The 26,107-nt window shown below is 45.3% G+C and overlaps 1 protein-coding gene across 3 annotated transcripts in view; it reads right to left on the bottom strand.

Annotated features, from left to right (window-relative positions):
- The window catches only part of LOC123758808 (uncharacterized), a gene marked incomplete at its 3' end in the record, with an annotated part of 252,072 nt that overhangs the window by 127,733 nt on the left and 98,232 nt on the right, over positions 1–26,107 (bottom strand). For 2 of the 3 annotated variants that reach the window (XM_069334617.1, XM_069334618.1), the window contains 9 exon segments: positions 610–785; positions 2,970–3,457; positions 5,561–5,729; positions 7,764–8,478; positions 9,294–9,534; positions 12,698–12,856; positions 13,685–13,769; positions 14,431–14,562; positions 17,451–17,511. In XM_069334617.1, coding sequence (XP_069190718.1) covers positions 610–785; positions 2,970–3,457; positions 5,561–5,729; positions 7,764–8,478; positions 9,294–9,534; positions 12,698–12,856; positions 13,685–13,769; positions 14,431–14,562; positions 17,451–17,511 — 2,226 coding nt within the window. 3 annotated transcript variants of the gene reach the window in all.

Raw genomic sequence — 26,107 nt, 5'->3', positions numbered from 1 at the left:
ACATGTCCAGTAATTAGATATCTAAAGCTCTCGCAACATGTTTATATTTTAAATATTTAATATTGACCAATTCATTACTCTAAGGGGATCAACTTTATTTTTATATATATCTGTGATAAACTCCAGTCCCCTTTTCATATTCAAAGTGACAAATTGAGAATTTGGATACTAGTTTGCAATCAAATAAATGCTCGATGTAACTTAAATAACACTTACCTAAGTTCAGCGAGACAATGTAGAACGCCAATCAAATTCAGTCTTTAAACATTCAGTTCTGCTATGGTTATGCTTCCCCCATATTATAGTGTAAAAGTCTGTTTATTATCAGAACTTGCAGATTTAATATGTAACAAAAGGTCATTTTTATTAGCACTGAGAGAATGTAAACACAGCAGATACAGAATGAAGTGAACAGTACAAAACATGTACAGTACTTACTTGCAAGCTGATGCAAAGGGTATATGACCACTGCTCCCATAGCTTGATATATTACCATCAAATGATTTGATATGAAACAATAATATTATTTCATTGTTGTCAAGCCTAAACAGTGTTAAAGTCATTTATTTTTATTTTCGTTCTTTCTTTGTCATTTATATGTGGACTTACTAGCTGACTCTTCATCCTTTTTGACAAATTTCTGAAGGAAGGGTAAAGGATGGTCCTGCCTGACCTGACCTTCACCAGACTGCGAGTAATCACCATTTTCATCCAGATCGTCATAGTCTGGGTAGTCCTGGAGCTCCTCCTCATAGTCCTGCAGGTTGTTCAGCTGAGGTCCAAACCTGTCACAATACCCAAATGTTAGACGTGTTAATGCTGCTCAACGTAATTATGTTCAACTCTCTCAACTACACCGAGCTATACTACACCATCACTATATAAGCAAAACTGGTCACACAACTCAAAAGGTGTTAACATATAGCATAAACTAAACAACGATCTAGTGGCTCAATATATAACCTAAGTCAGTAATTCAAGTTCTTAATATAATATAATTAATTCAAATATACCAATTTGAAAAGAAATATTTGAAAATGACGAAAATCCCTCTGCCTGTTAGGCAAGTCGGGTCTTCCATACTAAGCCAACTAGTGTGGTCTGGCTATTAGGTGCGGCATACATATATATGTGTGTGTGTGTCCCCTAACCTCAAAGGGAATCATAGGTAACACAATATAAGAAGCTCTGCAGTCGACCAGCATGTCCTTGATGCTAGCAAGACAATTCACTTTGGAAACCTCTTGTTTTTGTGGTGTGTTCAACAACTGTTGGTTATGCAGTTGGTAAACACTACTTTAGTTCACAATTACTTATGATATTCCTCAGGGAACTACATGTCTTAACAATGAACGATGTTGAGGTTGGACTGCTTGTCCCCCTAGGCTACCAGCTTCTCTTTTTCAAACGTTGAGTAAAAATTATCAAACATTTGTGGTTGAGAACGACACCATATACAACACTACCAAGGAGTGGTTAAGCACGACACCATGTACTGTTCAACTCTACCAAGGAGTCACTGAGCATGACACCATATGCAACACTATCCAGAGGAAGTGGCGGAGTACGACACCATATGCAACACTATCAAGGAGTACATAACTATCCTAGCAAGGACCACTTCAGTAGTCTGAAAGTAAAAGGCCAAACTTAACAAATGTTCTCCGGGTTGTGTTCTTCACCCATCTGGGTCACGTTATCAGCAATGACAACACAGATAATAGTGATATTGATAAACAACTCGGAAAATCATAATGCCAGTGCAAATAGTTTGATCAGAATAGTCTCTTTCTGCAATAGTAGCATCAAACTGCAGCTTTTCAGAGCGAGTGCAGCTTACACAACTGCAATGAATTGTGGGCAAATTGCCCTGTATTATACTAACCTAATTATGGACCTGTCAATATGACAGATTTAAGTGGCTGCTTAATGTACAAGGGAGGATAAGGTCCTCCATGATCTTATAATGTTTAGACGTGATAATGAGACATTTGATATTCAGTAGAGCCCAATACAGAGGCTAGTGTCCAACAATGCTCTGATTATCACACTTAGGCTGGGTGACAATCAGACAAGCATCTACTTTCATCATATATACTGCAACTGGCTGAATAGGTTAAATGTGACCTAATGTAATGATGTGCACAAGCCAGCGTGGCAGCCACCCAGCAACATTACTCACATACTTACAAGTATATTAATATATACCAGCCAGACCATTGTAGCAACTATCATTAAGTAAAAACCTAGAGATGAACATCAAACTCCAGCCGATGGAGAGGTACACACTTCCCATCTTGTAGATGGAAATCTCCTCCTGAATTTAGAGTTGCACTTAAAGGTATCCAATCACCACCGCCCCGAAGAATGGAGCAGAGCTTGAACTCTCTGTGTAGAGTCGTGTAGCGATCTCTGAAGAGTGGAGAAGGCAGAGTGACTGGGAACCAGTGTGTGACAGCTAAACAAAATGGGACATGCCAACACTCCCAAAGGAAGCGCCAAGCTTCCCAAATCAAGCAGCCCTGGAACCCCGGCAAGCCCACATAACCTGGATGAATAGTCCAATCTGAAAAGCAGTCTGGAGAATGATGGACAACCCGAGTGTAAGAATTATCAACAAAGGAGAACTTTAAGGAAGACAATCTTGTGGCCAACCTCAACCCTCCCCCCCCCACAAAAACAAAAGAACTCCTAAAGATTAGATCCAGTGAGATAATACTGAAGACACTCGTTAGTGCTGCACGACACAACCATCACCTTATACAGTACCAACACGACACAACCATCACCTTATACAGTACCAACACGACACAACCATCACCTTATACAGTACCAGCATAGGTACCATTTGATTTATCTTGTTAATAAACAACATAGGCTTATCATACTTTACAAACTACTTGGATCTTCCTAACTGATAAGTTATAAAGGGTATGATGATACTCTTTCTGATACATTTCATTACTTACGCTGCACGTATGGCCGATACTCTGGGGGAATTACTGTTAATCTCGTCCTCAAGCAGGAGGGCATCCCGGGGTAGATCTCTCACACTAGCTTCATACGGAGAGTCGTCTTGCAGACCATAACGGGCGTAGGTGTCGTCGGGTTCTATGTTCTCAGGGAGGAAGACTTCTTGAGCATCATACTGCTTCAACATTCCGGGATAGTTTCGCAAATCATCAGGGATATTTCTCATTTCTTCACGAAGGTACATATCGTCACCAGGGATATTCTGGAGGTTGTCGTAAACTCCAGGTATGTTGCGTAGATCCTCAGGTACGTTATGATATCCTCCAGGTAGAGCAAGTAGATCTTCTTGAATATTACGATATCCTCCGGGTATGTTACGTAGATCCTCAGGTACATTACGATATCCTCCAGGTACAACACGCAGATTGGCAGGTAGATTTTGCCAGAAGGCTACATCTCTTGCTGTTGAATCCATCAGTTCGTTCTGTAGCAGAATGAAAATGGAATAATTAACATCTTAAGCCATTAAACAAAAATTTTGATTCAAATACTGTACAGACTATGTAGAAATCAACATAGTCGATTTGCTCCTGAAAGGTCCCAGTTTCGAACCGCTTGGCAGGACAGACATTTGGTCATGTATCATTTTCCCCTGATGCCTCTGTTCACCTTACAATAAATAGGTACCTGGAAAGTGTGTAGTTGGCCTAGGGGGCCAACCCGTTCTCGCAAATTTAATAAGTCAATATTGACTTATTAAATATGTGCATAGGTGACATACTTAACATAATAGTTTCCCTTGAAAAGCTTCATAGAAAACACCGACCTTACCTAACCTACTTAGTATGTTAAGATAAGCATCTTATTGCTTCGTAATTACAATTATTACCTAACCTATACCTATAATAGGTTAAGTAACAATTGTAATTACGAAGCTATAAGATGCTTATTTTAAGATACTAAGTAGGTTAGGTAAGGTCAGTGTTTTCTATGAAGCTTTTCAAGGGAAACTATTATGTTTAATATGTCACCTATGCACGCAACTAATAAGTCAATATTGACTTATTAAATTTGCGAGAACGGGTTGAGGGGGCATTGATAACTTATCAGGCTTCCTTTTCCCGATGATGACATACCAAATCCATGGAACCAATAAATATTAAAAGGATTACAAAATAACACTTTAAATTAAATATGAGACGTACCTAACCGAGCACAATAATTTGGGTGGTCCCTAAGACTAGCAGCTGCTCGGCCAAAGACCATATGGTGAGGCAAGATAACATTCTGGCACTAGTGCCACAAGAATCTTTATGCAAGGTCATAAAGCAGCTAAGAAGACACTGGAGAAGAACTCAGTCAACCCCAACATGACCATGAGGAGAACACTCATGAAGACTCCAAACTCCCACCAGCTCCAACTTGGCATCACAACTGACTGTCAAGCCAGGGATCACTAACTGGTCAGTGCCCTGCAAAGCCAATCCTGCTACCAACCAACAGCTGGGACACGCATATACTCAAGTGTCAGAGACCACCTCACATGCTCCCTCACATCAACACTATACTTGTGCACTGAGAATATTGTGAGACGACGGATTTAAGTTTAGGATTCAGGATTTAGGTTGCTGGTTAACAAGCCATCTTCTTGTGAGAGTAATGCTACAATAATGCCTAGTATGCAGCTGGCGTGTCCCAGCTTTCTCTTCTGACTACTTGTTTTAGTCCATCCTCCACATTTGGTACACCATTATACCCAACTTTCAATTTTATATTCTATTTTCTGACAAATATATTGATATTATTGGCAAAGTTTGAGTGCCCAGTGATAAATGAATGAATGTCTGAAAAATGGTCCAATACTGTTAATTAGTTCAGCGACTCCTTAAGACAAAAACATAGCATCTGTGTGTGATATATGCCTTCAAGTGGACGTGTGAACTTCAGGCCTGGCAGACAGTCACAGTGTGAGGACCAACACTTCAGGCCAGGCAGACAGTCACAGTGAATGTGAGGACTAACACTTCAGGCCTGGCAGACAGTCACAGTGAGTGTGAGGACCAACACTTCAGGCCTGGCAGACAGTCACAGTGAGTGTGAAGACCAACACTTCAGAGAATGGCTATATAGTTGTAATGGCTTGGCACTTTCTCCTGATAGTTCCCTTACCAAGGTAACCATTTCACAGGTCCCACAGTTCACAACCACACAAACTGAAACACTGACTCTTAACTGTTCTTTCCAGTAGGTGTCAGGATGATCAAGTTCACTTATAATGACATTTGTTCTGCCCTTCGGGTCTGTGATTGCCTCAAGAGCTAACAAGCGAACCCTTTAAAGGTAAGATATTGACTCCTTACGCAGATATTGATATCTAGTTAATTGATTACCCAGATATTGTTATGGATCATTCACTCATGACTTCCTCTCTAGTGGTTTACATCTGGATTAATATGAGTTGAGTGAGTTCAACTGCAGCACATTTGTCAGCTGTGAACATCAAAACCTTATCTTATAAACTTTAAAAGAATTACAGTACAAATTTACATTAATTTAAGATACTAAGAAATATTGGAGCGTTCGTCACCTGATCGTCCAACTCCGGGATGAACTGGACGCCACTCTCAGTGTACCTGGGTCTTGTTGGCTCCTCCCCAAACACGCCTTCCTCCTCCTCTTCTTCTCTATCTTCTTCACTGAGAAAATTCTCTGGGTAGATTACACTCTCATCTGCGTTATACGAGTTATCCAGAACCCTGCAAACGGCGGGAAATTATTTGTTAGCAAATCATGGATGATACTTTTAATAAGTGGTTTAACATCACTACATCATTCAAGTTAATTGCCATTTAACTTGAAGATTATTCACAATCATTATGAAGAATTCTCTTAACAGAACCCACAACATTATGTTTCAAGATAAAAAACGAAACTAATTACAAAACAAACAGCAGCAATGTGTTGTTGGAGATCCAGGGAATATTGCCATTTTCCTGTCATATTGCAACAATTTTAAGGGTCTGGGTGATGTGAAATAGATATTAGATTTGCCCCAGCGTTTGTCAAAAAACTATTATGATGCCTCAGTAAACACATGAATTGATTACAAAGCTCTGGGCACTCAAAGAAACCAAAGTTGTAGGCTGTTTAATGAAGTGCATAGTTCATGGAATCATCCTTGAATATATTAATTCTGCCTATTAGAGACTTTGCCGAGACATACGATAACCTCGAGCATAATTAAACCTTACTAGACACAAGAGGGCTCCAGTATGTAATAATAACTTATTCCTTTGGAAGAAAAGAGCAAAATATGGCCATTATGTTTATTTATTACCTATAAAGCTATCTCATATTAATGTGCTCTTGTGTTTTATGCGATAAACAACTGCCATTTGCTGAAAGAAATGCTACAAGAAATTCAGACCATCTAGTTAATGGAGTTATAATGTTTGAGTAACAACATGGCATCTTACTAAAGCTACCACCATCTTGTACACTGTGGAGTCTACACAGGTTCATCCAGTGCAACTTCTTGGCTTACCTCTCAGCTAACACCACATTATGGCTTATCTCTCAGCTAACACCACATTATGGCTTATCTCTCAGCTAACACCACATTATGGCTTACCTCTCAGCTAACACCCCATTATGGCTTATCTCTCAGCTAACACCACATTATGGCTTATCTCTCAGCTAACACCACATTATGGCTTATCTCTCAGCTAACACCACATTATGGCTTATCTCTCAGCTAACACCACATTATGGCTTATCTCTCAGCTAACACCACATTATGGCTCATCTCTCAGCTAACACCACATTATGGCTTATCTCTCAGCTAACACCACATTATGGCTTATCTCTCAGCTAACACCACATTATGGCTTATCTCTCAGCTAACACCACATTATGGCTCATCTCTCAGCTAACACCACATTATGGCTCATCTCTCAGCTAACACCACATTATGGCTTATCTCTCAGCTAACACCACATTATGGCTTATCTCTCAGCTAACACCACATTATGGCTCATCTCTAAGCTAACACCACATTATGGCTTATCTCTCAGCTAACACCACATTATGGCTTATCTCTCAGCTAACACCACATTATGGCTTATCTCTCAGCTAAGGGTCAGTTCTTTATAATTACAAATAAACATGTTCTCAGATTTATATATCTTTTGTGTGCACCTGTTGTAACACAGGTGTCCCCACCAAACACACACCGAAACTACGACGTTGGTACAACGTTCGATCAAGTTTTAACACCTCCTAACCAGTTATAACAACCGATATAGCAAGTTGTAACTACGTTCTAATACGTCATAAACACGTTAAGCCAAGATGTAACAACTTTATTACAAGCTGTAACAAGCGGGAAATAAAGACAGTTAGGGTTTGTGTTTCCGGGGTCCTTATTATAAGAACTATTTAAAACTAAGCCCCCCCAAAAAAAAAAATTAACAAAAGTTGTACTTATGTTTTAATTCTAGTTTTTTTTTTACTTAATATGATGCAGGTGGATTATAAGAAAACATTATTGACTCGTCATTTGTTTGGTATCATTGGAAAGAGTAGAGAAATTTATATGCACTGCATTCACCTAATTAATTACATCTTAGCAATAAAATCAAATAATGATCTTTAAGTTTTAACTAGTTTTTGGTTAAAATTTATAACACATACAAATTGTTTTCTTTCTCATGGTAATAAAACATGAAGATAGACAGGGAAGCTGCAATAATGTCTCTTCACCTAACGTTACAGCCTGAGTCACTTCTCACCTCATGTCATCCAGAATGCCTGCGATCTGTTTCAGTTCCGAGAGAGAGAGCTGGTGTTTACTGATGTTATCTGCTTGCATCATGCCTCTCTGGTGTGGGTTGATGTTATCTGCTTGCATCATGCCTCGCTGGAGTGGGTTGATGTTATCTGCTTGCATCATGCCTCGCTGGAGTGGGTTCATGTTATCTGCTTGCATCATGCCTCGCTGGAGTGGGCTGATGTTATCTGCTTGCATCATGCCTCGCTGGAGTGGGCTGATGTTATCTGCTTGCATCATGCCTCGCTGGAGTGGGCTGATGTTATCTGCTTTCGTCATGCCTCGCTGGTATGGGTTGATGTTATCTGCTTGCGTCATTCCTCGCTGGTATGGGTTGATGTTATCTGCTTGCATCATTCCTCGCTGATGTGAGTTGATGTTATCTGCCTGCATCATGCCTCGCTGGTATGGGTTGATGTTATCTGCTTGCATCATGCCTCGCTGATGTGGGTTGTTGTTATCTGTCTGCATCATGCCTCTCTGATATGGGTTGATGTTATCTGCCTGCATCATGCCTCGCTGGTATGGGTTGATGTTATCTGTCTGCATCATGCCTCTCTGATATGGGTTGATGTTATCTGTCTGCATCATGCCTCTCTTGCGGTAGACGGGGTTGACAGGTGTCTGGTAGTGGTAGGGCGACTGGTACTCATCATCATACCCATCACTATTCCCTCCTGGAAATATGAGGCACATTCGGAGCAATATTAGACAGTGTACTCTTTCCAGTACGAGTCAAATGTATATTCAGTAAATGAATAAGCTTAAAGTATGTCCAGTTAATGAATATATCAAATTAATAAACTGAATGGCCTGCTTATCCAGTTAATGCTGTGTTATCTTTAACTAATTTAAAAGATTGGAGGAAGTCAGTAGTTAGCAAGACGTCCCTATATCTACCTTCCCAAGTACTACAAAACTCATATATTTCATTAATAATTAAGCCAGTTGTGTTTGCTGATCCTCTAACTCTATTTTAATATTTACCGCTCAAGCTATTTAATCTAAGACAGTCTACACTTTTTAGCATCAATTAGTACTTCATTCACTTGGGCACTATATATTAATATACATATATAAACACATTACCTTTCATAATTGTTTTACATTAATATATATGTTAAAATGTTAGCTTTCATTTCATAGTATTATTGCCTTAGACTGTAATAACAAAACACACGTTAATCTTAAGGATTTTCTGAACGCTGCAGGTGATTAGTGGCCTTATAAATTAATATAAATACCTAATATTATGGAAGCATTGTAATTAATGCATCTATACAAAATAACAAAATTGTTATAAAAATGGTGGCAAATAAACTGAATGAATTAGAAGAGCAGGTTGTTGGTGCTAATTCAACACAGTTTTTTTAACATAGATGGGGTAAGATCCAGGAATGAATAAAGTCATTGCGCTGAATTACACTGATGATTGAAAGGTGGGGCTTAAGAGCAGATGCTCAACCCTGCAACAGAGAAAAACAAACCATACCATAATAATTTATGTAGTTGAGCGCCCTGGTGTCATCCGGGGCAGCGTGTCGGCCCTCTGGGCTCACGGGCTTCCGGGAGTTGGTGGACTTTGGGGGTGGAGGCCCGGGGGGGTTGGACTTAAGGGGGCCACTACCGGCTACCAGCTTAGGGGGAAGACTGTGTTCCTTGTCCCCCCCTCCACCCGTCCGTCCATCACCTGTCCGGTCACTACTCTCATTTGACCTGCTGCTCTCTGAGTCCTGAACACAAAAAGCAAAATATTTGTTGGTATATGCATTGATTATTAAGTATATTATATATCTGTCAGAATGTCTGTGTGTCTATGGCTTGAGGCCATAGACACCAATTTCATTAACCAAAAATTTGTTGATGCCAATTTCATCAACCGCCTAGAAATTGGCTACCCGCCTTTCATCAAATGAAATGTGGGTAGCTAATTCCCTAGACGTTGCAACTTTGCGCCACCTTGTGATCTCATTCATAAAGTCTAGGGTATCTGCACTAATGCAGATGTACCTCATATCTTAATAAAAAAAAAAAAAAGTGATCTCATACTACCAATTATAAATAACATAATCGCTGAACAGAGCAATGGGTCTCGACTTTCTTTTGAATTCATACCATCACACATAAATATAACCCATCATAATGAGACAGACATTGCAGCCAAATTAGCGTGTAACAAAGATGAAGTTGAATTAGATATAGGTATCCCCATCTCTTCTGTCAAAACTGTATTGGTCCAAACACTCAGGTCTAATAGGAAAGAAATTACTGACTCCCAACGACCTGAAAGCGCTAGTATTAAAAGCTATGACTTGGTCAGATCTAAAACCTATGTCTATGGGCAGCACAAAACGTCCACCAGACTGTGCGACACAGTGGTTGCCAGGATCAGATTGGGTTACCGTTACCTGTGGCAGGTGGCTGCAGGTGACGGATCTCCCAATCCTGAGCACTCCAGGTGCAAACTCTGTGAGCAGGAACTACGGCATGATCTCCCGCACTACATCACTGAATGCCGAGTTATAAGATCTTTCAGACCCGTTGGCATGAGGTACCTGGAGCTTTGCAATTACTTTATTCACTCTAGTGTTCTTGAAGATATCCTCATATTGCACCCAAAAATTGCCAGTGCAGGCTACTGAACATTTGGCCCTGTATGACTAACCATCCTGCGAGATGGGGACTTTTAGTATCACTGCTATCTTATTCACTCTTGTGTTGTTGATATCCTCATAATGCACCCAGAGTCTGCCAGTGCAGACCACTTATCATATGCCTCTGTATGACTAACCATCCTGTGTGATGGGGATTTTTTAGCATCACCTAATTAGCTTTTTGACATTGTATTCCCCTTCATATAGTCTAGGCCCTAGACTATAGACTATATGAAGGACTATACCCTAGACTCTAGGGTAACTGCACAAATGCAGATGTACCTAATGTATTAATAAAAAAAAATGATATAGACTTCTGTATGACTAACCATCCTGTGTGACGGGATCTTTTTAATATACCATAGCTAGCTCTTCACATATACCTATGTAACACTTCTAGTAATCTACGGTAGCTGCATAACTGATGTAACTTATTACTAGGATGTTAATACAAAATTTAAAAATAAACTAAAAAAAAATTAGGGAAGGAGCTCCAAGAGATCCATAACCTTTAAACACTCATTATATTAACCAATGTATATCTTGAAACCTTTATATATATTATGTATTATATAACATATATATATTATATTATATTATATATATATATATATATATATATATATATATATATATATATATATATATATATATATATATATATATATATATAATGTGTGTGTTTGTGTGTTTTATTAGATATTTAAAGGTTACAAGATGTACATTGGTTAATACAATGAGTGTTTAAAGGTTATGGATCTCTTGGAGCTCCTCCGCTTCCTGACAGAAACTGAGGACGCTGAAGGCGTTTCCCCTCTGCATCGCCACACTGAAGCGCTAAACCAAGACACTGGCAGTCCTTGGTGCTCTGGTCATGTCAACGAGCCTGGAACCCATTTCTTTGATTAATCCCAAGGCGTTCCTTCCTCAGGGGCCGAACGTCTCAGATGCAATGGAAACAAAGATGTATTGACCTTCCAATCGCCTGTATTTGACTGATTTTGCTATTTCTCTGTGGTTGGCCGCCCCGCCTGCTTGACCAGCGCAGAAGAGTATGTAGGTGTCAGCCAGGGTGGATACACATGTGTATGTGTATCCACCAACTGTTTGCCCCTTTTCCAGGGGTACATAGTGATGCCTTCAGGACGAAGTGTGGGGTCATCCAGGTTTTGGTCCCCTAGGATGCGGAGTTCTCTCTCTGCTGGGCACTGAACTGGGGCAAGGCTCCTATTGATGATGTCATTAACCTCATTGTGTCTTGCATGCCAGCCCTTGGAGCTTCCACAGTGCAACCCATGTAGTCCATATTAGTCTGCTTCCACCCTGTTGCAAATACACTTGTATTCAGTGTGAATTGCGACATCAAAGCGAAGGGCCACTACTACACGAAGGGCCATTGCTACACGAAGGGTCACTGCTACACGAAGGGCCACTGCTACACGAAGGGCCATTGCTACACGAAGGGCCACTGCTACACGAAGGGCCACTGCTACACGAAGGGCCACTGCTACACGAAGGGGCCACTGCTACATGAAGGGCCACTGCTACACGAAGAGCCACTGCTACACGAAGGGTCACTGCTACACGAAGGGCCAATGCTACATGAAGGGCCACTGCTACACGAAGAGCCACTGCTACACGAAGGGTCACTGCTACACGAAGGGCCACTGCTACACGAAGGGCCACTGCTACACGAAGGGCCATTGCTACACGAAGGGCCACTGCTACACGAAGGGCCACTGCTACACGAAGGGCCACTGCTACACGAAGGGTCACGGCTACACGAAGGGCCACTGCTACACGAAGGGCCACTGCTACCGAAGGGCCACGGCTACACGAAGGGCCACTGCTACACGAAGGGCCACTGCTACACGAAGGGCCACTGCTACACGAAGGGCCACTGCTACACGAAGGGCCACTGCTACACGAAGGGTCACTGCTACACGAAGGGGCCACTGCTACACGAAGGGGCCACTGCTACACGAAGGGCCACTGCTACACGAAGGGCCACTGCTACACGAAGGGCCACTGCTACACGAAGGGGCCACTGCTACACGAAGGGCCACTGCTACACGAAGGGCCACTGCTACACGAAGGGGCCACTGCTACACGAAGGGCCACTGCTACACGAAGGGATTCTGGATCTCGACGCGTGCCTGTTGCCGACATGGGTGTGTGTGTGCATATTTTATATGTATAAACGCCATATAATTAAAGTATATAAAACTGGCCCCTGGCCCACCTGATGGTCGTGGTCCTCAGCTGACTGGTCATCTGGGTGGTGGTCTTGGAGCTGGTCCTTGATGGGCGGGAAATAGACCTCGTCAGCGTAGTCAGAGTGAGGGTCGGTGGCTGAGGGCGTGAACCGGACGATGGCCAGGTCGCGCGGGTCAATCTGCTCCTGAAACACAAACGTCAGATGTTTGCTAGTCCTTCCATGCAAACAATAATAACTACCTATTACACGCAATAATTTCATGCTCTTTACCTGTTGTAAACACAAATTTGTCATTTGATGACATGTGTGCAAATACGTTGATCACCTGTTTTACAGCTATCGTAATTTAATGGTAATTAACCGCTGCCAAACACCTCATACTGAAAGCACCACCTGATCCACTCCTGCCTTCACGCTCCGCCCACGAGACTCTCCAACAGTTCTCCTACAAGTCACACCATCAATGATCAAGTTGTTTAGAAGACAAAGACTTGCTGGCATCAATTCATCGGGCAGCTCCTACCTGTTCTTGTAGTGTTTCAACTCACCAACCTCGTGCTATCTCCCTCCCGCCTTCAGCATCCGGCTCCACTACTCCTCCCACCCAGCGGAGACCTGCACACCCACAACACTGGCCTGGTGTTCCAGACCTGATCTTTGAACCTTTGTCATCAGGCCCCGCTGGTTGTTGACACCGCCATAGTGGGAGTGAACACTAAGGGAGCTCTAGGGGCACCAGTTGTAAGGAGCGGGGCGTCTCATCTTCGAGTAATCTTATGAGCATTGGGTCTTCTAACATTGCGATCGTGTTTCACAACCTGGCGGATTGGTGTTGTTGTCTGATGTTTAGTGGTTGTGTGTTCAGGAGTTTATGGAGCTCCTGGGTTGTTTGATCATATTGAGGACTGTGTTTTGCTGCTCTTTTTAATGCCTTATTTTGCATTGCGTGTAGTGTTTGCCCCTTCCCTTCCCTTCCCTTCCCTTATCTTCCCTCCTTTTCCCTCCACTCACCAGCTCCTCTCCCTCTATGGCTCTCAGCGCCCCTTCCAGATCTTGGTCCAGGTCGCCGTTGCAGCTGCTGATGTCAAACTCGATCCTAGAAAATTTAACAAACTTGTCAGAAGGTTTCAAGTCATAATCAAGGCGTAAAGTCCCTACTTAGGTTTAGCTTAGACTAACTTGGGCGCAATCGTTATGCGATACACATTCGTCTTCAGCCACGTTATACATGGGTAGACTGTGTTCAACCCACATTTTAATATGAAACGCGTTTTTAGTGAGCACAAAATCGTGTCACAACACTGATAGTATTACCATTATCATAGTGATTATAAAGCCATCATTATAAGGAGACGGCCAGACAAATGTTGAAGGAGAGTACAGCAGTTTACCCAAAGGATTTGGAATTGTCACTCTTTAACAGTTCACCATACCAGCCGTTACACAGTAGACAATCACAAAAAATGAAGATTCATAGTAAACAACAACTCACAGAAAACGAAGGCTCATAAACCTTTGTGGTGGTTTAATGTTCATAACATAATTACTGGAATATTCAACACACGTCAAGGATTCCCTACCAATTTACCAGGTCCCTTACAACGTCTAACGGCACTCCTTTAAAACTTCCTTAGTAACGTGCTGAGTACATGAGCTCTGGAGGTGGACTTGAGACAAGGGAAGCAAAAGAGATCCGTAGGACCACTTACGATATCTGCGGTGTAAGGGGAGGGCTGTGGAGGACAGAGGACACTTACTTGCGACGGATGGAGTGTAGGAGGGTCTGGAGGACACACTGGGTGTAGGTGTGAGACCAACGGTAACCCAGCAGGAAGAGTCGCTGCATCTCCTGCTCCAGGTGGCGCAGCTCCTCTGACCCCAGCTCGTACCTGCACCAAGGACAACATCACTATCTTGCAACACCTTGCACACTACCCTGTTAATATTATGAGACGTATGAGGGTACCTGAATGAAAACATGAGGCCCCTGAGAGCAGCAGGGAGGTACAATGACACTTGAGACATTATGAGACCAGACAGGGGAAAGCAAAGAGTGTCATGAGGAGAAGGAAGGTGATCATTGTGAGGGAGGATGAGGAGGAATGAATGAGTAGTATGACCTACGCCAGCAACTTCAGGAGGAGGAGGAGGAGGAGGGTGTGTGACGTCACGACCCCCTCCCACCCCCAGACATCGCCCAGGTTATGACCACCCACGCTATCGACTCCCACGCTGGCTATATTTAGCTCATCCCCGCCCACGCTCCTCTCCCCCTGACTGTCTGTGTGGCGGCGCTCTGGTCTGTGTGTATGTGTAATGCTGCTCTGGTCTGTGTGTATGTGTAATGATGCTCTGGTCTCTGTGTGTGATGATGCTGTGGTCTGTCTGCCTGTGTAATGCTGCTCTGGTCTCTGTGTCTGTGTGATGATGCTGTGGTCTGTCTGCCTGTGTAATGCTGCTCTGGTCTCTGTGTCTGTGTGATGATGCTGTGGTCTGTCTGCCTGTGTAATGCTGCTCTGGTCTGTGTGCCTGTGTGGCGGCGCTCTGGTCTGTGTGTATGTGTAATGATGCTCTGGTCTCTGTGTCTGTGTAATGCTGCTCTGGTCTCTGTGTATGTGTAATGATGCTGTGGTGATGCCTAACTACTTCCACTGCCAGGGGTTGAACTCTCTGACCCCGCCCTTCAGCTCCCAGCCGCCTGGTGTAGAGGTTCTGGAGCTTACTGGGCTCTGTCATGTCTACATTTAAAGCTGTATATGGAGTCTGCCTCCAACACTTCCAGTTGTTCGCTTCTCTGAAAATTTGTTTAAGTTGTTACGAATAGAAATTTGGAAGGTGTTGTAATATATTTGTGTATCATCTTAGTACTTAGTTTCCACCTCTGTCCCGTTGTTCATGTACCAGCCGTTCCCAGTAATCTATCCGTATCTATCCTGTCTATTCCTCTGAGAATTGTGTTTGTGATTCTCAGGATTCAGCTGTGTCTCCATTTTCAAACATTGTCACGTGTTCCATTCTTGATAAAACTATAAAAAATTCCTGATCTACCGTGTGAGGCCTCTTGAGAACCTTGCACACCTTGAGGAGGTTGTCAGTCTTCCTTGTTGTGTTGACGGCCTTGAATCTTACAGGGCCGGGGTTCGATCCCCAATGGTTCAAGTAGTTGGACACAGTTCCTTCACCGCTCCTCATATGCCAGCTCCTTGTCCTCACATCCCGTCTGAGTGCTGTACACTCACACTGGCCGAGCGCTTTCTCCTTATAATTACCTCTCACTTGTCCCTAACATCATCGCTTGAAATTTTGTCGAATTAAAGAAAACGTTCACCTGGTGGCCGCTCCAAGCAACAGCCTATATCAAGTCTATATATATTGACTTCCATGTCATGTCACCAAGAGTCAAGCCTGGCCCCAGGCCGGGTTTGGGGAGTGGCTGACATCCCACAACCCCCTCCAGTACTCCAGGTATCCAGGTATGTGCTTGTAAGGGATATATCAAGTGTAAGAGACAGCGGCGGCCATCTGCTCCAGCTGGCCACCCCAGATGAGGTGAAGGCGGTGCCGGGCCTCACGCCTCACGCAGGATTTTACACGCAGGACATGGTAGAGCAATTCTAAGACTTCCTTGATTAATATTTAACATTTCTGGTATTTGGCATGCTCCTCGTAGAGTTGGTAGCATTTCAGCAAGTCTGCAGCTAGCCTTCTTCAGACAGAAGGTGTCAGATCTAGGCTCGTTAAGGTGAGGAATACGACAGCAGTTGGTGTGGCTGTCACCTCTACCGAGGGTGACACCGACAAAGGCTTGAGACTAATGAAAGAAATACTTCCTTCGACATCGACCTCCATCAACACTGACACACTCTCAGCATCGACATATATATATACACTACAATTATTTCTGCATCAAATGTCAACGCAATCATTAACAATTCGACACAGCAATGGGCTCTCCAATTAGTCTTGCGCTAGCCAATATATTTATGGAATCACATCAAACAAGGCCATTTGCTCTACCACCATTCCCAGCACTGCTAAACTATGTTATATTGATAACTTGATCAACACAGGTCGCTTTAACCTGGATAATGTTATCAACAGAGATAAGGTAGACCTTATTACGCAATAATAACAATACAAATATATTAGTTTACCTTGCTAGAGAGTACGAAGAGGAAAGATGGCAACACAGCGATGATAACACAGTTCATGATCACTGTGTGACAGTGAACTATGTTATGAGAAGAGAGTTATCTTACCTCATTCCCTCTTGATTCTAAGGGGAAACAAGGCTTGTTGACTGAACTCTTTATCACGCCTCCACCTTGTATGTGGTAGTGAAGAGTTCCTTCATCACTCTCTATACGTCACTGATTTATTCCTGAATCTTCATTTCTCTACACATTTAGCTAGGAAATGTGTCTGAGAGAGAGAGAGAGAGAGAGAGAGAGAGAGAGAGAGAGAGAGAGAGAGAGAGAGAGAGAGAGAGAGAGAGAGAGAGCCTCTCTCTCTCTTCTCTCTTGTCGCATACACACCGTCACACTTCCCTGTCGCAGCTTCTCCTGGGTGCGGTCTCCGCCTTCTGCCTGCTCTGAACGTGCCAGAGGGAAGGGGTGGCAGGGAGGATGTTACAGGGAGGGGTGGCAGAGGAGGGGTGGCAGGAGTAACTGGGAATGGAATACTAACAATACGAGTGTGGAGGAAATAGCGAAGGTTAAATCTTTATAAGAGGTGAGAAAGGAGAAGTGAGAGGTGAGGGAGAAGTGAGAGGACCCACCTGTACAGATCCTCCTCCCTGTAGTGGCCATAGTCAGACAGGCAGTGTCCGAACGCGTGATCTGCAACGACACCAAAGCCAACATTAAACATTTCCTCCCGAACTAACCATCGGTCATCACAACACAACATTATATATATATATAAACCTCCTCAACGGCAAAGGTAAACTCAGTGTCATTATAACATAACATACAGTGCAGAGTGCATTAGGTTGAAGGTCACAGTCTATTAAGGTCACATTGTAAAAGTTTTAACTCGTATTGAAAAAGTCAGCAGTACAAATTGTTATGTTGAGTGGAGGGAGAGTGGAGGGAGAGTGAGAGGGAGAGTGAGAGGGAGAGGGAGAGTGAGAGTGAGAGTGAGTGAATGCGTCCGCCATGTTGTCGTGGGCTGGGGCTGGCCAGTGACGTCACAGTTAATAGATAGTTGGTAAACGCTTCAATACCTGTGTGTGTGTGTTGTGTGTGTGTGTGTGTGTGTGTGTGTGTGTGTGTGTGTGTGTGTGAGAAAAAAATCAGTTGATTGGTTGACAGTTGAGAGGCGGGCCAAGAGCTCAACCCCCGCAAGCACAACTAGGTGAATACATACACTCACACACGAGCACACACATATACACTCACGCGTGCACACATACATACGCACGCGCACACACATACATACACCCCACGTGCAAACTCACACGCATCCCACATACATACATACACACACCCATACACACACACACCCCACACAGACCAAAGAGCCGAAGCTCAGCCCCAGCAAGCACAACTAGGTGAGTACACTTACACACACACACCCTCCCACACTCGCACACACCCACGCACACACCCTCGCATACACCCACACCCTCGCACACACACACACACCCACACCCACGCACACCACAACTCAGTCATTTAACTGCAAACAAAGTTCAACTAATATCTAGAGATAAACCTAATTGGTAGAGTTGTAGCGTAATTTACCAAGCACTAACTACCAATTAAGGAGTGGATAATAGGTAATAAGTGCCATCTTAAGACACTTTAGCTGTGTGTATCAACAACACACAAACATACCATTATACGAAGCTATAGTAATTATACGGAGAGAGAGAGAGAGAGAGAGAGAGAGGAGTGATAAACATATTGTTTGGTAACACGTTGGGCTAACGTTGGAAGTCAAGACAACTCCCAGCAGGGGTCACAGGTCACCAGTAGGGGTCACAGGTCACCACCAGGGGTCACAGATCACTATCAGGGGTCACAGATCACCACCAGGGGTCACAGATCACCAGGAGGGGTCACAGGTCACCACCAGGGGTCACAGGTCACCAGCAGGGGTCACAGGTCACCAGCAGGGATCACAGGTCACCAGCAGGGGTCACAGGTCACCAGCAGGGGTCACAGATCACCACCAGGGGTCACAGACCACCACCAGGGGTCACAGATCACCACCAGGGGTCACAGATCACCACCAGGGGTCACAGGTCACCAGCAGGGGTCACAGATCACCACCAGGGGTCACAGACCACCACCAGGGGTCACAGATCACCACCAGGGGTCACAGACCACCACCAGGGGTCACAGATCACCACCAGGGGTCACAGATCACCACCAGGGGTCACAGACCACCACCAGGGGTCATAGGTCACCACCAGGGGTCACAGACCACCACCATGGGTCACAGGTCACCACCAGGGGTCACAGATCACCACCAGGGGTCACAGGTCACCACCAGGGGTCACAGGTCACCAGCATGAATGACGGGTCTTCCCCCAAACACTCAACATATCGTTTAAAGAGAGAACCTGTACTAAGCCAAGGAACACTGCTCCACATTAGCCGTCCCGTATACACCAGCGCCGCACCACATCAAAATTCTTCAAAGTTCGCGCAGAAATACAACTAATTACCTTTGTTACAATTGTTGAAGCATCTTGGTACCCAGAGCCTCGTCTTGCACAATAGAGTGAACGCCTGAAAGAGGACGTCCACCATGGTAGACAAACAGGTTTACAAGACTTGTATCTTTATCAGTCTTGTTGGGTTGTTACGGAAACCTTTTTTGAAGGTTCAACTTGTGGATAAGATTATACTATTATTATGTTAAGTATGAGTCTGGGCGGCGGCCATCTTGGACCAGAGTACCATAGGTACATTCCCAGACCCTTGCTTTCTTTCAGGCATTTCCTCTCTGGATCGCGACACTGAGACGCTGGAACGGGAAATTGACTGTTCTTTGTTCCCTGATTTGGCTAATGAGTTCCTCCTGCACCTCCTTTAGGAACTTTAGTGCACATTTACCCCAGGCGCCCAGGGTCTCTGAGCCTATTGGCACCAACCTGGAACTACGTACGAAGATCCAGTGCTTAACAGCTTTCCGTGTTATCTGAAGGTTAACGTCTTCTCTAATTAATAACAATTAAGTCCCACCACCCTCAGCTTCACTGCACAGTAAATATCAACCTATGTAGATGCACAAGTGTAATCCCAAACGCTGTGGTTATCATTCCTCCATGGTTGCACCATCACTCATCTGGACGACTGCCACTGTTTTCAGATCTGCACATTTGGGGTACATTTGTTTGGGACATTTAGCAGGAGCCAAACGTCTGTTAATGTCTCCATGTGTAGTAGTGGTTCCGTCTTACTTACGACACATGAGACCAAGGCTGCCGTAATGGTCCGCTCACACACACACACGGCAAGATACCCGGTGTTCCCTGTTTATATATATATTATATATATATATATATATATATATATATATATATATATATATATATATATATATATATAAATATATATATATATTTTTACATAAATTGCTAAACACAATGAGGATGTATAAGAACATATCATTCACTTGACACCCAGTGACACAACGACCGACCTTCCCAGATAACTGCACCAGCTCCAGACTACAACAGCCCGAGTGATCAACACGAGTGACGTGTAAACACAATTACAGACAAAGCCTCCAAAATCAATAATAAATATGTCGAAACTATTAAGTAAACACTTTTGTGTGTGGTTACAAGTGGTATTGAACGAGAGGGGGTGAGGGGGGGTGAGGGGGCAATGGAGGGGGTTCAGTGACGTCATGAGTGGTGGTGTGGGAGGAGTGACCACCTGTGTGCTAACTGTCCCCACCTAGTATTACACTACAGGTGCCCGCGGGTCATAATTACCTCTCACAATCACCCTCCACGCGACGTTCCGCTCGTGTGGGTCTTAATTAAACATTTCCTTCGACTGCGGTATATTTTTAGCATCGTTATTCTTGATATTTCTAAATTCGTGGAATTGCGAATTCTGGTTCTGATGACGTATTTAGCAGTGTGGGTGTCTACCCTTCTCTCACATGTGTTGGCTCTTTGTTCACACCTCTCTCTCTCTCTCTCTGTCTCTGTCTCTCTCTCTCTCTCTCTCTCTCTCTCTCTCTCTCTCTCTCTCTCTCTCTCTCTCTCTGTCTCTCTCTCTCTCTCTCTCTCTCTCTCTCTCTCTCTCTCTCTCTCTCTCTCTCTCTCTCTCTCTCTCTCTGTCTCTCTCTCTCTCTCTCTCTGTCTCTCTCTCTCTCTCTCTCTGTCTCTCTCTCTCTCTCTCTGTCTCTCTCTCTCTCTCTCTCTCTCTCTCTCTCTCTCTCTCTCTCTCTCTCTCTCTCTCTCTCTCTCTCTCTCTCTCTCTCTCTCTCTCTCTCTCTCTCTCTCTCTCTCTCTCTCTCTCTCTCTCTCTGTCTCTCTCTCTCTCTCTCTCTGTCTCTCTCTCTCTCTCTCTCTCTCTCTCTCTCTCTCTGTCTCTCTCTCTCTCTCTCTCTCTCTCTCTCTCTCTCTCTCTCTCTCTCTCTGTCTCTCTCTCTCTCTCTCTCTCTCTCTCTCTCTCTCTCTCTCTCTCTCTCTGTCTCTCTCTCTCTCTCTCTCTCTCTCTCTGTCTCTCTCTCTCTGTCTCTCTGTCTCTCTCTCTGTCTCTCTCTCTCTCTGTCTCTGTCTCTCTCTCTCTCTCTCTCTCTCTCTCTCTCTCTCTCTCTCTCTCTCTCTCTCTCTCTCTCTCTCTCTCTCTCTCTCTCTCTCTCTCCCTCTCTCTCTCTCTCTCTCTCTCTCTGTCTCTCTCTCTCTCTGTCTCTCTCTCTCTCTCTCTCTCTCTCTCTCTCTCTCTCTCTCTCTCTCTCTCTCTCTCTCTCTCTCTCTCTCTCTCTCTCTCTCTCTGTCTCTCTCTCTCTCTCTCTCTCTCTCTCTCTCTCTCTCTCTCTCTCTCTCTCTCTCTCTCTCTCTCTCTCTCTCTCTCTCTCTCTCTCTCTATCTCTCTCTCACTCTCTCTCTCTCTCTCACCCTTACTACCACTGCTACCAATACTACTTCCACTATCACCACCTTCACTACTAGCTACCACTATCATTGATACGCTTACCACCATCCCTACTCCTACCACCATCACTACTCCTACCACCAGCACCAGGACCATCCCCACGACACTACCACTAACACTGCTTCCACCCCCAGGAACACTTAGTAGGCCAGCCAGAGGCTTAGGGCCCCGCACAGGTATATTGCTGAAACAAATATCATCTTGCCCATTAACAACAACTCTACAATCATCTTCGCTATAACCTTCACTATCACAACCACCACAGCTTTCACTACCATAACCACCGCATCCTCCACTGCCGCAATCATCACAACCTCCCTTACCACACCCACCACAACCTCCACAACCAGACACACCACAACCTCCACTACCACACCCACCACAACCTCCACAACCAGACACACCACAACCTCCACTACCACACCCACCACAACCTCTACTACCACAACCACCACAACCTCCACAACCAGGCCCACCACAACCTCCACTACCAGACCCACCACAACCTCCACTACCAGACACACCACAACCTTCACTACCACAACCACCACAACGTCCACTACCACACCCACCACAACGTCCACTACCACACCCACCACAACGTCCACTACCACACCCACCACAACGTCCCCTACCACAACCACCACAACTTCCCCTACCACAACCACCACAACGTCCCCTACCACACCCCCCACAACCTCCACTACCACACCCACCACAACGTCCACTACCACACCCACCACAACGTCCAATACCACACCCACCACAACGTCCCCTACCACAACCCCCACAACTTCCCCTACCACAACCACCACAACGTCCCCTACCACACCCACCACAACCTCCACTACCACAACCACCACAACCTCCACTACCACACCCACCACAACCTCCACTACCACAGCCTCCACTACCACAACCACCACAACCTCCACTACCTCAACCACCACAACCTCCACTACCACAGCCTCCACTACCACAACCACCACAACCTCCACTACCACAACCACCACAACCTCCACTACCACAGCCTTACACTACCACACTCACCACAACCTTCACTACCACACTCACCACAACCTCCACTACCACAACCTCCACTACCACACCCACCACAACCTTCACTACCACACTCACCACAACCTCTACTACCACAACCTCCACTACCACACCCACCACAACCTTCACTACCACACTCACCACAACCTTCACTACCACACTCACCACAACCTCCACTACCGCAACCTCCACAACCTTCACTACCACACTCACCACAACCTCCACTACCACACCCACCACAACCTTCACTACCACACTCACCACAACCTCCACTACCACACCCACCACAACCTCCACTACCACAGCCTCCACTACCACACTCACCACAACCTCCACTACCACACCCATCACAACCTTCACTACCACACTCACCACAACCTCCACTACCACACCCACCACAACCTTCACTACCACACTCACCACAACCTCCACTACCACACCCACCACAACCTCCACTACCACAGCCTCCACTACCACACTCACCACAACCTCCACTACCACAACCACCACAACCTTCACTACCACACTCACCACAACCTCCACTACCACACCCACCACAACCTTCACTACCACACTCACCACAACCTCCACTACCACACCCACCACAACCTCCACTACCACAGCCTCCACTACCACACTCACCACAACTTCCACTACCACACCCACCACAACCTTCACTACCACACTCACCACAACCTCCACTACCACACCCACCACAACCTCCACTACCACAGCCTCCACTACCACACTCACCACAACCTCCACTACCACAACCACCACAACCTTCACTACCACACTCACCACAACATCCACTACCACACCCACCACAACCTTCACTACCACACTCACCACAACCTCCACTACCACACCCACCACAACCTCCACTACCACAGCCTCCACTACCACACTCACCACAACCTCCACTACCACAACCACCACAACCTCCATCAACACCAACAACCACGAGGCCTTGTTAACAGGGGCGTGCTGCAGCTGGACCAGGGGCTGCAGGTTAACAACACACACACTGCTCACTCCAATTATTATAGCACCAGACACTAAACAAGTTTAACGATGTCAAAATATGAAGGTCCTGTATGTTTGCTGTATGTGTGTGTGTGTGTGTGTGTGTGTGTGTGTGTGTGTGTGTGTGTGTGTGTGTGTGTGTGTGTGTGTGTGTGTGTGTGTGTGAGATCACCGCAGCTATCCCTCAAACACGCTATTCTAAAACTCTAGCTTCACGCTATTACTCAAGCACACGAACCGATTAATCAGTGGAATAATGCTTGGAGTTTTAACGTATCACTGAACCTCGAAGATGCAACAGAGGAAAGGTATCCTCGTATTGTATTAATATCACGAATATACTGCACGTATTCTGATCAGTGTTTACAAATGTATTATGGAATACAATGGCGTCAAACCAACGTAAACTTAAGGAAGTTTTTAAATAATTAGTAACGTGAAATATATCGTGGCCAATAGCATTTCATATTCCTAACATCTGCTGCTGCCCATTCTCAGTCTTCAATATTTTCTTATGTTCTTGGTTGGCCTGTGCGTCTGCTGCGTCTGCTGCGTCTGCTGCGTCTGCTGCGTCTTGCTGTGTCTGCGTGGACGCCTCCCACAACAAGTGACACCTCCCACAGCAAGTGACACCACCCACAGCAAGTGACACCTCCCACAGCAAGTGATATCTCCCACAGCAAGTGACACCACCCACAGCAAGTGACACCACCCACAGCAAGTGACGCCTCCCACAGCAAGTGACACCTCCCTCAGCAAGTGACACCTCCCACAGCAAGTGACACCTCCCACAGCAAGTGACACCTCCCACAGCAAGTGATATCTCCCACAGCAAGTGACACCACCCACAGCAAGTGACACAACCCACAGCAAGTGACGCCTCCCACAGCAAGTGACACCTCCCTCAGCAAGTGACACCTCCCACAGCAAGTGACACCTCCCACAGCAAGTGACACCTTCCACAGCAAGTGACACCTCCCACAGCAAGTGATATCTCCCACAGCAAGTGACACCACCCACAGCAAGTGACGCCTCCCACAGAAAGTGACACCTCCCTTAGCAAGTGACACCTCCCACAGCAAGTGACACCTCCCACAACAAGTGACACCACCCACAGCAAGTGACACCACCCACAGCAAGTGACACCACCCACAGCAAGTGACACCTCCCACAGCAAGTGACACCTCCCACAGCAAGTGACACCTCCCACAGCAAGTGACACCTCCCACAGCAAGTGACACCTCCCACAGCAAGTGACACCGCCCACAGCAAGTGACACCTCCCACAGCAAGTGACACCTCCCACAGCAAGTGGCACCTCCCACAGCAAGTGACACCTCCCACAGCAAGTGACACCTCCCACAGCAAGTGACACCTCCCACAGCAAGTAACACCTCCCACAGCAAGTGACACCTCCCACACCTAACCATTAGTCTTAACCCGTAAAGGTCTTCTCACTTTTCATCAAAAAAACATAATTGATTTTCCGGGTCCTGTGAATAAAGTAATTACAGGCCAGACTCAAGGTGCACCTCCATGCTTAGGTTGGTGGTAATGGGGGGGGGGGGGGGGGGGAGTGGTGGTGGGAGGGGTGGGGGTAGTAGTGGTGGTCGTATGAATTGTGGTTGTGGGATGGAAAAAGTGAGAAGCGTGGAATGGGGGTGTAACAGAGTGCCTGGACCTCAGACACAACGGATCCTAGTCAAAGAGGTGACGAACAGGAGAGACATGACAATTGGTGTCACCCCTCCCCCTCCCCTCCCCCCTTGAGGATTATTTCTATTGGCCATTTGTCTGCTCACTCCTGCAGTTTTTTAATTGTTTACATTACTTTTCAGGTTTTTTCAATTGTCTTGCCGCTTCGTCTTCTTCGACAAAACCCTCTCCTTACTCCTCTTCTTTCTTCACCTCCGTTTCACCCCTTCCTCCTCGACCTCCAGATGCTCCTCCTCAACCACCAGCTCCTCCTCGACCACCAGCTCCTCCTCCAGGCACCTCATATCAGCACAGTTCACACATCATCATCCCGGCAGTTTTCTCATCTCAAGTTGCTGAGGAATCGATCGACAAGACAAAGACGCTGCTACTAAACGTCGACACAGCTTCCACTTCAAGGAACAGCTTGATACACAAAATAAAGACGGAAACTTTGAACTCTGTTCCACCTGCTCAATCGACCAGCACAACCCGGAGTCCCGCAGTGAAGGCTGCAGACATGTCACTTT

This window comes from Procambarus clarkii, chromosome 31, assembly GCF_040958095.1.
Source record: "Procambarus clarkii isolate CNS0578487 chromosome 31, FALCON_Pclarkii_2.0, whole genome shotgun sequence".
In the NCBI taxonomy this organism is placed as follows: Eukaryota; Metazoa; Arthropoda; class Malacostraca; order Decapoda; family Cambaridae; genus Procambarus; species Procambarus clarkii.
This window is presented reverse-complemented; position numbering and strand designations above follow the sequence as displayed.